A 14,278-nucleotide genomic window follows, 5' to 3' on the forward strand; every position below is an offset into this window, starting at 1 on the left:
AATACCTTACTTATTCGGTGTGTTCAACTTTTTTGATAAAAAAGAAAGGATTTCTTCTTATTTTGTTACATTATATAAGATTGACTTATTCAACGTATGTACATATTTATCATATATTGGGTAATTTAGGTATTAAATTTAGAAATACCAAAATACGCATTATTTTGCGAAATTAATGGCTAGACTAGGCTCTGATTATGGTTAGCATAGATTCTTTTGGGTCAAATTGATCAGTCTTTGGACACATACTACATGCAATTCAAAAGTACAACAATTAAAATAGACAGTTCTTTTCTCACATTTCTATCTTTCGATTTTTATCCATTTCTTGGGTAAATGTCCTAATTATATTTTAAAATGAAATGGTTATCCATAAAGATAAAAACTTAGTAAGATACAAACTCGAAAATAAGCTAACACTGCTGAACTCAGGGCTGTCTTTCATTTAGCAATTAGTTTCTATTTTAATAACCGCTAAAATTCAGGACTTCCAAAATCATTTACTCCAATTAAAAACCATAAGGCAACTGGAAAAGATTCTTGAATTTTGAAGCATAAAGAATAAGAAAATCAAAAGGAGAAAAGCTAACATAAGGTGCTAACTTGTAAGGTTGGAAGTGACATTGATTATTCTGCACAGAGAAAGCATTTGGTATGAGAAAGAAAAGTGCTCTTCTTGCAGCATACTTGTATTCAAGAAGCTACAGTAAACAAGAGGCAATAATTATTCAGCCATTAGATGTATTACTAAACTAGAAGTTGGAAACAAAATGAAGTTGAGAATACATGATTCTTAATGTATACTTTCAGGTAATAGTGTGGGCAAATACTTCACCACCACAAAACACAAGAGGAGCAATGCTTTTTAAGTACAAATACTAAAACATAAAACAGAATAGATTTAACCAGTGTTCTGCATTCCAGCAGCAATACCCTTCATGGTCAAGATGAGTGTATCTTCCAAGCCAGGGGCGTAATCACTTCGTGGGTTCAGTTTCACAAGTTCGGCAGCAGGCTTTGATTCCATATATTCCTTGGTAATGTGAGGCCTCAGTGTAACGTGGTAGTTTGGATCACGAACTCGCTTTAGTGTGTAAGCTTGGCACACATTTAAGGTAGTGATATAGGAATCACGCAACCTGAGTCGTTGTTTTAAGTAGGGGTCTCCCTCCAGAAGATCCTTGTGTTCAGCAATCTATATAAAAGCAGCATAGAGAAAAAAAGTTGTTACGCGACCCAAACATGATAAGTAAAAACGCATGCCAAATGCAAGAACTTAAGTCATAAAATATTACCTGAAGCAGGAGGCTCTTTGTCTCCTCATAATTGGCCCTCAAAAGCTCACCGAAGGACCATAAATCTTCAGAAACCAAAAGCTTGTCGTACAAAGCAGCAATGCCTGGGTCTCCCTTTGCAAACACCATCTCAACCAAATCAATAGTAACTCTAAAGAATGGCCATTTGTTGTACATATCCTGCAGTATATGGAGATTCTTGACATCCTTGTTAAGCGCATACTTAAATGCCGCCCCAAAGCCAAGCCAGACTGGCAGATGAAACCTAGTCTGAGTCCACGCAAAGATCCATGGAATAGCTCTAAGTGTTTCTATGCCTCCACTAGGTTTACGCTTTGATGGACGGCTGCCAATGTTCATTCGACCATACTCCAGCTCAGGTGTTGCCTGCAATTATGATCCAAAAGAAAAAAACAAAAAAATTAACTTACTAAAGTTAAAGGAAATATTTGTTACCCTTTGGTAACACATACTGTTTGAGAACGAATATGATGCATTTTCCCAGCACACTGACCAGGCGGAAGTACTCAACAAATCGGGGTTCCTTGAATACTATTGACCTATACTTCTCAGTAGCAATGACTGCAATTTCATCCAGAAGCGCACGCCATTCCGGTTTTGGAGAGAGAGGTGGATTCATCCCATGTTCTAGGGTGGCAGAAGTAAAACGTTGGAGTGTCCTAAAACACAAGTGTTCCTCCCCAAATGATTGCTCAATAACCTCACCTTGAACTGTTACACGGAGAGATCCCTGAATTGTATCAGGTGGCTGAGATAATATAGCAAGATGGCTGGGACCACCTCCTCTTCCAACTGTACCCCCTCTACCATGGAACATAGTTAGCTTCACACCGTATTGTTTGGCAACTTTTATAAGCTCCTCTTGAGCCTTGTATAGCTGCCATGCTGCGGACATACGGCCAGCATCCTTGCCAGAGTCTGAGTAGCCAATCATGACCTCATGCTTCCCATTAATGCGGTTTTTGTACCACTCAATAGAAAAAAGACGTGCAACAGCAGCAGGAGCAGCCTCCAGATCATCCAATTTCTCAAAAAGTGGAACTACCCGTAAAGGTCGCTTCACATGGCATTCACGCTGTAGAAGCTCAACTGCAAGCACATCAGATGGTGCAGTGGCCATTGAGATGATGTATGCGCCGAAACAGTCTGATGGAAGTTCTGATATGACATGGAATGTGGCCAAAACATCAGCAATTTCTTCGGTTTTTGGAAGATCGGGTCCAAATAGAGGTCGCTTGCCGCTGAGTTCAGACAGAAGCCACTCCTGTCTACGTTCCTCAGACCACTCTCGATATGAACCAATTTCCAAATGCTGGGTAATGGCATCAAGGACATCAGTGTGGCGATCCGACTCTTGTCTTATGTCAAGTCTCACAAGTGAGAGTCCAAAGGTGGAAACTTGTCTTAGAAAATCTAGAAGGCTTCCATCGGCAATGGGTCTATCACCACAAGCACAAAGAGATCTGTAGCAGAGCTCAAGAGCCTCTAAGAACTGCGCAAAATGCAACAACATTAGCACCTTAATATTGATGCAAAAGGAATCATTGTGTGACAGCGTTTCCTCTGTAAATCCTCTGCAGCATTTTGCTGCTCTCTATTACATATTCTTTACCAATCAAAAAAAAAAATCATTGTGCGGCAGAAAATGGAGATTGTACAATTCTGGTGGAATACAAATGAGCATGCCAATGCCTAGACAACAAATTGGAGATAAGTACAATTCTGGTGGTACTCTGTAGGCTTTTGATCAGGAATAACATGTCAAGTTGTTCAACAAAGAATAACAACGTTGATTAATTCTGAATTCTACATATTGGTCACAGGAAACGATATAAAAGTAAGAAAGGTGAGAAAATACTGAAGTGTTGCCCACCTGCTCAATATTAGTATATGTTGCCTCCTCTGGAATATCAGAGAATCCATTAGATAACAGTTGGCGAGTACGCTCACGCGTATGATACAACTTATCTCTCACATCGCCGAGAATTACACGATATGGTTCACTTGGTGGAATTTGTTTCCAGAACTCTACATCAAAGAAAAGTTTGCAGGTCAGGAGTTGCTCTACTAAAGAGACGTATACAGACAGTCTCATGCGACTTCTGAAGACTGACTGAGCAGAAGACGATGAAATCACTTCTTTGTTCTCTCTTTAAAATCATGCGACAACACCCTTTGCTCACTTGAAATGGAAAACATAGAAAGCATCCATAAAAACAGCATCAACGCAGTGCATTTGAATTTATATGGAAGTACGAAGTTCTCTTTTTCTTTATATTGGCATTCATGGAAAACCTCAAGAGGATTCATGCTTAGTTACCTATGTTCACATGAAGTGGAGAACATTCAAAAGGTTACCTCAGGCCAGAATTCTGTGCAATGCTATCAAATTTATATGAAACTAGCAGGTTATCTTTATGTGATTCAAATATAAAATAAAAACCTCAAAGGTATTCAGGTTAGTTACCAATGTAGTGTTTTTCATCTCTCTTCGATGAACTGTGGAGTTCATCTGCTCGAACGCGAAGCTCATCATTGCAACGCCACATAGACATCTGAAACAATGTGCTAGTTCGAATCATATGTTGGAAATGATGCAAGGTTTTCAAAATAGACCAAGAGGAAAGTCAGAAAGACATATGAGTAGTTAAATACCTCAAACATTAGATCATCAATTTGAGAATAGTACAAATTAGCTGCCATCATTCGGGCCAATAAGCAAACATCCCTAGTGACCTCTGGAGTTACTCTCGGATTACCTGCATTTACTAGAAAACACATGCTGAGCGAGTGATGGAAGAAGTATTTATGAGATCTTCTACCAAAGATATCTAGTAATCTTAAAAACCCGACTTCCATTCAAAAGAGAAATTTATGTAGCAAATCCTTCCAAGTGCCCTTCAAATAATGTATCATGACAATATCAAAGGTTTCGAATGGTTTGTTTTCTCAACTTAGAAAATAACACCATTAAAAGGAGAGGAATTGTACCGTCACGATCGCCACCCATCCAAGAGGAGAACTGAATAAGAGGAGCACTATAAGGAACTCGTTCATTAATCCCTATGTTTTTAAGAGCTGTGTCTACACGGCGCAGAAACTTTGGAACACCCTTCCAAATTGTTTCATGGAAGTAGCTCATTCCAGCTCTCATTTCATCTTGTGGAGTAGGAGGAGTCCTCCGAATTTCATCAGTACGGAAAGCAGCTTGAATCTGCACATGTTGTAAGCAGCATGCATTGTGAAAAGAGAACATATCATTCTTCTAGAAATGTTCAAGTTCAAAGCTTGAGTTCTTTTCTTTTTCTGGAATGTCACTCGTAGAGTATCAAGTAAAAGATTTCAGCACTGCTTCATTTTCCAACTTTATTGGATTCATGTAGCAAGACAAAGTTTTCCCAGAATTACTCGCTATTTCCAGAGTGAATTCAGTCATTCATCACATATTCCACAAGTATCATGAAAAATGAAAGAAGTGAAAGACAATAGTGGCACTGTTGGAGTAGAATTTGAGTATGACTATATGAATATATACTAACACAGAGACAGAGGCTGAGAAGCAGTTACGAACCTGTATAAATACAATACATAGCATCCATATTCTGGAGAACGGCAGAAATGGCCTAAATTCTAAAACCTACTTGAACTCTCTACTTTCATAAAATAGAACACCTCATTTAAAAAATGCAACTGATCGTGATTGAATTTAACTGAATAGAAACAATGTTATATAAGCTTCTCAAACTAAAGTTTTACAAAATTCTTTTACTTGGAACAGAAATCTGACACCCTGATAACTGAAAACCAAAGCTTGGTTGCTATATTATTAGTCGAGGTGACTTATATGTCTATTGGAATTAAGTTAAATAAGTGGTGAGAGATGACTTTGGTTCGACCAATTCCTCATATCAGCAGTTAACAAACAATATGTTTAGTGTGGTTCTATGTGGGCTCGATTGGCTAAAAAACTGGAAAGCTTAAATTTTTACCCTTAGTTAACCTAGTAAATGCTTTATGATGTTGTTGTTGTTTAGGGGGTACAGTAGTGCTTGAGATGATGCCCAGTTTTAGTGCTGTTTTTTTTCTTTTGAGCTGTACAAAGATTACTTGGTAATTAATAAAAAAATTATTTACCAAAAAAATATGTTTAGTGCATCACATTAAGAAAGCTTAAAAGGTACTGGACTTTGAAAGTGCACAAATAGATAGTGACAGTCCGACAGATGAAGACAACTTTGATAGGACATTGCACCCATGTATCTACTATAAGAGCCGGACAGTCTACAGAAAAGCATCAAAAAATAAAGAAGCAAAATGATATAAATCAGTCTAGGCACTTCACTTGCAGCTAGTAAATGCACACTGATATTTACCTCCCTCTGTAAAGCCTCATCAAGCTCCTGTTTATCATCAGGTGTAATGTCCTTAGCATACAACTGCGCCAGGCAATTCCGGATCCTAAACAGAAGAAAAGTCAGCACTAAACAAGTAAAACAACTGAATAAAAAGGGAATAAGAAGATTCCCATGGATTATGACTAATACTATAGAAGGAATAAACAAACAAAAATCAAACTTGTATAAAAGTGTAACAAATCTAAGAGTCCTCTGGTATTTAGTAAACAAGAGACCAGACCTTGCATGCTTTTGAAGCAAAGATCTTCGAATGGATTGAGTAGGATGAGCAGTAAAGACCAAATCAACAGTCTGATTCTTGAGAGCATCAAACACTTCTTGAGGAGACTTCTTCAAGTCCACCACAAGTCTCTTGAGAGTTTCTTCAATGTCTGATTCAGTCATCGCATTGTTCTCGTCTAAAAAACCACCTTTTTTCAACTTTTGCCTCCGACGATAAGCAATCTGAACTTCTTCAGCCAAGTTGGCCAAGTTAAGCATGTGAGAGATAGATTTAGCGACAACAATTGAATCCCCTGGATCCAAACTTGTCAACACATTGCCGAGCTCCTCAAGCTTCTTCTTATCACGCTTGCTTTCATACTCAGCAGAAAGCTCATAACACTCTTGGACCTAATATCACATTCAACAAATGAACTTTAAAACTTGACCAGTTTTTTCTACTACCTATCAATTAATTTACGTAGATGAAGTAACAACTATTCAAAAATAACTTTAGGATCCCCAATAACTACACAAATGTGAACTTTTTCTGAACCTCTAATATAGTCAGACTACTCAAAAACCAAACAGACTTTTTGTTTCACCCAAAAGCTTTCTTTTGTGATATGAGTGGTGTTCAGGACTTGTGCACACCTCGACTAATTCCATCAGATACCTAATACCTCCCACCAACACAGTTAGCACGTAACTCTATCTATCCAAACAACGTTGTAAGATTACTTTGTTTAAAGCTCATGTTTATGTTCAACTTTAAGTGCTTTTAAGCTCTTTTTGTCGTTGTCAAACACCACAAAAAGTAGAAAAGTGCTTAAAAGTCAATAAACACTCAAAATAAGCTAATCCAAACACCCTCCAAAATCTGTACAAACATAAAAATAAAAACTTTAGTTCAAAAAACAAAAAACAACATTAAAATAATGAAGAAAGGCACGAACTTGTTGATCGAAAACCAAGCAAAATCACAAAGCTTTACTCCATACAAAACTCCGGGTACACAGCATAAAAACAAAACACCTAGTATTATGAATAGTTGAGGCTAAACATAGTACCTGAAAAATCACAAAAAATAACGAGAAAAGAAGAATGGTATTGGAAAATGCATACAGTTTCTTTGAGACCCTCGCCATGCAAATCCTGAAGAATGTCAAGAAAGCGATCCAAAAGCAAAGCATCATACTCAACCAGCTTGTCATCCTCAGATACCTTTGCTGGAACCAAAAGCCTTAACTGCGCATCTATTGATGCCAATTTCTCCAAATTACGAGTCGCCATCCTTTTAAGTTAAACTACAAAATCAAGATCCTGTAAAAAAAAGTGGGGCATAACATGAAAAACTGAAAATAATGGATTTAGTACAAATCACAAGCCCCACAGTATCTGATCATATGACCCCATAAAAACAGAAAAAAATATGTGGGGGCCCCACAAGATATGAAGGAGTATCCTTTTTAATGCCACGTTCCTATGGCTCAACAGAACCCAGATGCAACTTCATATGAGTTAAAAATTCTTATATTGTTATTTTTCCAATTAATTGGATTTAGAAACATAGGTAAACAAAAACAAAAGAATCATAGAGAAATGATGTGCAGAAAATGAAAGATCAAGCTTGAACATTTTTTTCTAATTTTTTTTTTTTTTTGAACATTTGAGAATGGACAAGTGAGTCTCAAGTGTAACATAAATTACCTGAATCTCGGTATGTCAGAATCCAGACGAAGAAGATGAAACGAAAAAAATACAGACGAAGAAGTAGGAAAGAAAGAAACTCCTCTTCTTCTTTTTTTTTGGTTTTGAGTGAGAGGTATGATCTAAAGTTACGGAACTGGTTCGATATATATAGACAAAGTGGAACTCTTTTGTTCTTCTTTGTGACATGTGTTGACGGATAGTATCATGTGTTGAATTGAATTAATGCGACTGCCTGGTTTCACGCTTTTACTCTAATTTGAAAAAAGAGGATGGTCAAACTAAAATAGTTACAGTAGTTCAGTTTACAGTACTGTCCTAACATGCTAAAGAAATGACACTAATTTCTCTTCCGAATATACCTAAAGATCCTTCATTTCTTTTCCATAGGAGGCCACCTATATATGCTAGTAGTAATTTTAGATGGTAAGGGAGAAATTATGGGCATATATATTCCGTATACAGTGACGGATTCACAATTTAATTTTGAAATATTACTACAACTCATATGTCTTTAAGATTTGAACTTCATGAATTTTTGTTTGGAATTAATTACTGTTGCAACTCATTTGATTTATTATGTTTGAAATTAATTATTTATACTTGTAAATAAATTGTTTAACACATATGTCGGGACCAAGCCAATATTATTGGGTACCAATGATCCCATAACTTACGCTCTGCCCTAGTTAATATCACCGGGGTAAAGATAAAAAAAATTACTTACACTTGATATTTATATAAATTAAATTAATTCAAGATATGTGTAAGTTTTAACTTTTAATTAATTAACCATGGTTAATGCATTGTACTCATATTTTAATGAAGTTTGTAGGTTGTTTAATAGAGTAGAAGACTTTATGAATTGTGTAGGTTATTAGTTAAACCACAATTTTTCTTAACTGTGACATCTATATTTATTTTTCAAGTGTGGTGTTGCTGATCCAATCCCACAAGCTAGTTATGTTGTTCGAAATTTTCGAAAATATCGTCGGATCCGTGTTGGATCTTTTAAAGTAGTATATTTTTATAGGATCCAACATAGGGGTGCATCCTGTGCAATAGCTACAGGTTCCTATGAACCTAGTAACTTTGTTTAGATTTTGAATTTATATTGAAAAATCCGTTGAATGAAAAAAAATAATTTGTTTGGAATCCAGTCCGTTAATCCAATTATTATTGTATATTAACTTAAGATTTTGTAGGAATTTATAAATTTAAAATCACGGATCCTCCTCTTTCAGGCTGAGGTGCAACAAAAAAATGAAGAGTCCACTTAACATAGCTAGCTAGTAAACTAAGTAAGCAGTAGATGTATTAAAAACTAAAAGAGGCACTTTTTTGGGTATTCTGCTGCTCTATTAACATAACATGTGGCCCAACCAGCAAGAAAAAGTATAGGTTTTTAATAGAATAGAATATAAAGTCTAACCCAAGAAAAAATTAATTTGAAAGATGGTTTATACGTGACAAAATTAAAGCAGAGGCTGATCGTTTACTAATGTGAAGCATAAAAAGGACGTAAGACTCTTGCAACTCTCTATATTTTAAAGCGTAGTGGTATGAATCAACGCATAATTGTGATTTATGACACACCTCCAATTATCAGTAGTCAGTTATTCTCATTGTAGATTTTTTATTTGAAAAAAAACACAATTTTATAGGGCTTGTAATAACTTTAAAAGACAAATAATATGGACATATATAGAATAACATCATCTATTTCTTTAATTATGTCATACCCAAATACATCTGACTTTTGCTCTTGGACTTAACCCCCAAATAATAGTGTAGAGTAATCTGTACGACTCCTTATACTTTTTAGGCTCAGCTTATCAGGGGTGGACCATGTTAGGCGCATTAATTTGATTGTCTAATTAACAACTTGTTCCATGTCTTAAGTTTGGATCACAAAGTTGACAGGAAAAACAATTGAAAAACAATAGATGTGTGGTCTATTTTACTAGCATGAAAAGGACATCATAAAAAGGAAGTCGAATTGAATTATGAACGTCGCTGGTTTGATACTCTAGCCTCAAACCTTACTTATGACGTTCTTATATTTACACGTGCCTTTGTTACGTAATACCATGTAAAAGATTACAATTACAACACTGATTAAGTCCTAATCTCAAGTATATTGAAGTTGGTTATATGAATCTCAAATATTCATATTATCAGTGGCGGATCTAGAAGTTCCACCGAGGGGTATCAAAATATTAAAAAATATAAACACTGAAAAGTTTAGGAAAGTCAACGTATAATAAATATACATAAAATAGAAAAATTTATCTAATAATACAATGTAATTTATCTTATAGTTTACTGTGTTCGAAATAAACAAAAATCAAAATAAACAGAATAATTGGGAAAAAAAGAATAAGAATGAACTTGAATTAATCCGAGCCCATAAAATTCATTATGTGTCCTTAAGGAATTTAATCCTCTAATAATTATTGATGTGTTGAATTATTTTCTCCCACGATAAAACATATTTACCTTAGTTGGAATAGTGGTACTTCAAATTCCAACAAACTTCGAACGAAAAGATGGTAACAAATCACATACCCACTGACTATATATTTTTTGTTCGAAAAATTAAATAGAAGTTGGAAAATTTATAACCTACGAATTGGTTTGAAGAAAAGGTGCAATTCAATTTGCAACCTCTTTTGGTACCTGTGAGCACCTTCCACTAGTGAGTTGCTCTAGTGGTGAGTACCCTCCACTTCCAACCAAGAGATTGCGAGTTTGAGTCACTCCAAGAGCAAGGTGGGGAGTTCTTGGAGGGAGGGAGCTGAGGGTCTATCGGAAATAGCCTCTCTACCCTAGGGTAGTGGTAAGATCTGCGTACAAACTACCCTCCCCAGACCCCACTAGTAGGATTATATTGGGTTGTTGTTATTGTTGTTTTAGTGCCTTTCTGGAACAATCAGGTGTTTTTATGACAAAAGTCATGAAATAAAAGAAAAAGAATTTGTTAGTCTACTGAATCGGAATCCAAGTTTAGCAAAGACGATACAAAGGCTTGCCTTCTTCCTAAGTTAATGTTAAAATTTCTTCTCGAGGCAATATTCCTTCCTTTCCTATTGACAACTCAAATGGCCAAAACATAAGCTCCAAATATGTAAGTAATTACTTGCATAAAAAACATCCTTGTAAATTGGGCACACTTAAACTTGCTGGCTGCTGCCTTGGGTTCTCAAGCAGCTCAATCGAATAAGGGAATACCAAATTGCGAAGGTTTTAACTTTTATTTGTACTGTTAGTATAAAAACAATTTCACGTTATTTGTAAATTATATACATGCAAGTTGCAACTACATAGTAATTAAATATGAGTACAAACCTTGAAAAAGATAAATCATATACTCACCTCTTTTTTATAAAACATTAATTAGCCTAATGACGGAGACAAATCAACTTTAAGTACAGTTTCAAAGTGTCTTGAATTAGAGAATTAAAGTTGTTAAGCTTCAAATATTTTAAGTACTACAATAACTAAATTTCGCTCCTCAAAAATAATAATCAAGACAAGAAATATAGCGACAAATATTATATTCGATTTCAAGTGATAGGTTACAATCTCTAAAATATCATAAATCTAAAGAGATGTAGTCCTCTGATTCTTCTCCTCACGAACGATGGTTCAAGAGCTTGAAAGCTTGATCTTGAACTTGACGGATTTCAGATTTTTAGTATGTCACGAACAATTTGAAGGTCGTCACGAACCAGGATTTGGTGTTGGGTTATCACGAACGGAAGATTTGAAGTCGTCCGCCTATGATTTGAGTTCGCCTTTGGTATTTGACCACAAACGACGATTACAGATGTGGATGGAGACTTTGATGCTATTCTTCAGAGCTTCTTTAGCCTTTCCTTCTGCTTACTTGATTGTTGTACTTTCGGCCTTGTGATTTCTTCCCCCCTTCAAATGAGGGGTGTGGCCTATTTCAGTGGCGGACCCAGAATTTTATGCAAGCGGGTTCAATCTTAGAAGTACATAACTTTAGTCGTAAAATAGTAGTTGTCAAGTGGGTTCAAATAAAATATTTATACAAAATTTATGCAACTTTAATCGTAATTTATACATATACACAATATTATTTTTTGACAAAGCGGGTTCAGTTGAACCCGCTTTCCACCATGTGCGTCCGCCACTGGCCTCTTTATATAGACACGCGGTGGAGTAGCCACCAAGAAAACCCTCATGGGTCATTGGGCTTGGGGCTTTATATGGGTCGATCCATTTGGTAGCCCAATAAAATGGGTTAGTCCAATAGTATTGAACTTTTATTTAAATCAATTTAATTAGATTTAAATAAATAACCCAATTATACTAGTCCAAAATATTTGGTTGGACCAATATATGGTAAAATCCAAATTTATTATGGATTTAAACTTAGTAAAATTTTAACTGTTTATAAATGCCCCTACTTTAAAATTTATCGGGATGTAGGTTTGCTGAAATGAGAGACGAGGCTTGAAGTACCTGTGAAGACAACGTCTCTTTTGTCGTCCTTTTTCTTCTCGTGTCTCCTTCCAAAGATGCCCTTGTCACATCCTCATGTACACTTTAGTTTTTTTTTTTTTTTGTGTTGTGTCTTGGTGATCAAATGAAGAATTTGTAACTTGGAGCAATTTCAACGCTTTAGTCACGGAAAATTCAAGCCACAACTTAAACAAATCGACCAGTATCTTGATTTAACCATGTATGACTTCATTCATGTTATTTCCATATAAGAAAAAAAAGATCCTAAATTCACACGGGACATAGTTTCCGTCAACAATTGCTTTCCTTCTTAAAAAGTAACTCAGTTTTTTCCTGCCTTTTGAGTTATTTGATTTGCAATTGTCTCGCACTTGATATTTATTGTGCAAGTCATTAACAATACCAAGTTCACATTCATATCAAACTTTCCGCGTTCCACGTCGGACTTATGGAAAAAAAATCTCAATACTTAGATTTATAGAACTTAAAATCCTTTCCTTTTTTGTTGCTGGTTTAATTTGACTAATTCCCGTATGAACACGACAATTTCCTTGTTTGCACGCCCTGGTGACTTGAGTGCCAAGAATTCCTTTAATTTTCCCCCCTTTCTTTATATAAATTTAGACCTCTGCCTGCATTGTAGTCACAACAGAAACCTTCTGTATTTGATGAAAGCAGTACTATGTCCTCCTAAATTTTCTTTTGGTTCATGTTTCCTTTGTTTTTTTTTCCAGGAAACTGATGGCATCAGCAAAGAAAGCTCAAATCAGCAAACATTGTGCAACTGTTTTGACATTAAACTTGGTCATAGCTTGAAGCTTCGTGTCGTTGGGCACCGTTGCCTGTCACGCAGATCCGAAACTTCGAGTCACTAGTACCTTTATCTATCGTGACGAGTTGAAACCTCGTGCCATTGGCACCGCTACCTGCTACTGAATTAAAGCTCCATGTCGTTGACACCGATCAATTAAACATGACCAAAAGGTTCGTACTGTTAGCACCGATGGCTCCAAAATTTTCTCTTTCGCTGCAAAAGCTGTCTGGGATATCCATCTTTGCACATCTGTGGAGAAAATAATCATATCTTGTCGTAGGAGAATCAGAAATACAAGACGTTTAATTCTTTTGAAACTACACTTCAAATACTTCAACGTATCAAAATTTTGGGGCAAAATTCCTTTTGTAGCTTCTCATGTATTCTTTTGAATTTTCGTTTCAGATGCTGCCGTGCTCGACTTTACAGCTTTGTGCGCCTTCACCAAAATATTCATATCTTGAAGTAGGGACGTCGAAATCATGAGCGGTTTACGATTCCGAAAACTAGACTTATAGAACTAGGACATATGTGAAAATCAAAATCAGACTGTGCGTAGATCTTCCCAGATACTTGTCAGAAATTAGGAGACGAGTTCCGACCAGCTAGCTCCTTCAGCTTTGTGCGCCTTCACCAAAGAATTAGTATCTTGCTGTAGGAACGTTGAAATCTCAAGCCGCTTGATTGTACTAATTCTAGACTCAAAGGACTACAACATAACAAAATTTTACCCCCCAAACACCTTCTGGATCGGATGGAATTAATTTTTGACGTTGATCAATGCATCTGGCCTGCTGATCTCACAGCTTTGTGCACTCTCGGTGAAAACGTCATATCTCGAGATAGGAGCATCCAAATCACGAGTCGTTTGTGCCGTTGAAAAGAAGACTCTGAGAGATATAATATATACGAAGCTCGATGCTCCACCATCTTTGATCTAGTTAGAGTAAATCTTTGAATCAAAGGCCGAAATTGGAAGGATTATTCGGGCAACATACTTCTTATTCCTTTTTTGTAGGTTTGGCGAGAGAAAGGTTGGTGCCTCCCCATCCTTGTGGATTTGGTGACAAAATTATATGGAGAACTTCTATTTGTAACCTTTGGCTAGCGAGTTCGTGGAGCATCCCTCACCTTCAAGCTTTGGCGTGGGATAACTCCTTCTTGCAACTTGGTGAAGAAGTTCATGGAGCTTCCTATTTTTTAAGTTTTGACGGAACAATCTGTGGAGTATTCCATCCTTCAAGATTCGGCAAAGAAGTACACGTCACAATGATCACCATCCGTATTGAAACGTCATGTCGCCGACACCATGGGTTGCACTTTTTTTCTTA

The 14,278-nt window shown here is 36.3% G+C and overlaps 1 protein-coding gene across 2 annotated transcripts; it reads right to left on the reverse strand.

Annotated features, from left to right (window-relative positions):
• Positions 1 to 707: 707 nt before the first annotated feature.
• On the reverse strand, positions 708 to 7,780 carry LOC107799672 (phosphoenolpyruvate carboxylase). Of its 2 annotated transcripts, none has more exons than XM_016622814.2 (11): positions 7,643 to 7,780; positions 7,058 to 7,239; positions 5,952 to 6,343; positions 5,690 to 5,774; positions 4,308 to 4,530; positions 3,972 to 4,075; positions 3,784 to 3,871; positions 3,190 to 3,344; positions 1,810 to 2,808; positions 1,296 to 1,682; positions 708 to 1,195 (listed from the first exon to the last, which is right to left on the reverse strand). In XM_016622814.2, the coding sequence occupies exons 2-11, from the start codon at positions 7,223 to 7,225 to the stop codon at positions 902 to 904; spliced, it is 2,895 nt and encodes a 964-aa protein (XP_016478300.1). In that variant the 5' UTR covers positions 7,226 to 7,239; positions 7,643 to 7,780; the 3' UTR covers positions 708 to 901. The 2 variants fall into 2 exon arrangements, with proteins under 2 accessions (XP_016478300.1, XP_016478299.1); XM_016622813.2 differs by having other exon boundaries at positions 7,058 to 7,255; positions 7,643 to 7,775.
• Between the last annotated feature and the right edge of the window lie 6,498 nt (positions 7,781 to 14,278).

Source organism: Nicotiana tabacum, chromosome 2 (assembly GCF_000715075.1).
Source record: "Nicotiana tabacum cultivar K326 chromosome 2, ASM71507v2, whole genome shotgun sequence".
Classification (NCBI taxonomy): domain Eukaryota; kingdom Viridiplantae; phylum Streptophyta; class Magnoliopsida; order Solanales; family Solanaceae; genus Nicotiana; species Nicotiana tabacum.

Excerpts from the sequence above, each read along its gene's own strand:
- LOC107799672 (XM_016622814.2), bottom strand. The coding sequence starts at position 7,225 with ATGGCGACTCGTAATTTGGAGAAATTGGCATCAATAGATGCGCAGTTA. Across the intron at positions 2,809-3,189 it reads CATATACTAATATTGAGCAG|TTCTTAGAGGCTCTTGAGCT; the intron begins GTGGGCAACACT and ends CATTTTGCGCAG. Across the intron at positions 1,196-1,295 it reads CAAAGAGCCTCCTGCTTCAG|ATTGCTGAACACAAGGATCT; the intron begins GTAATATTTTAT and ends GCTTTTATATAG.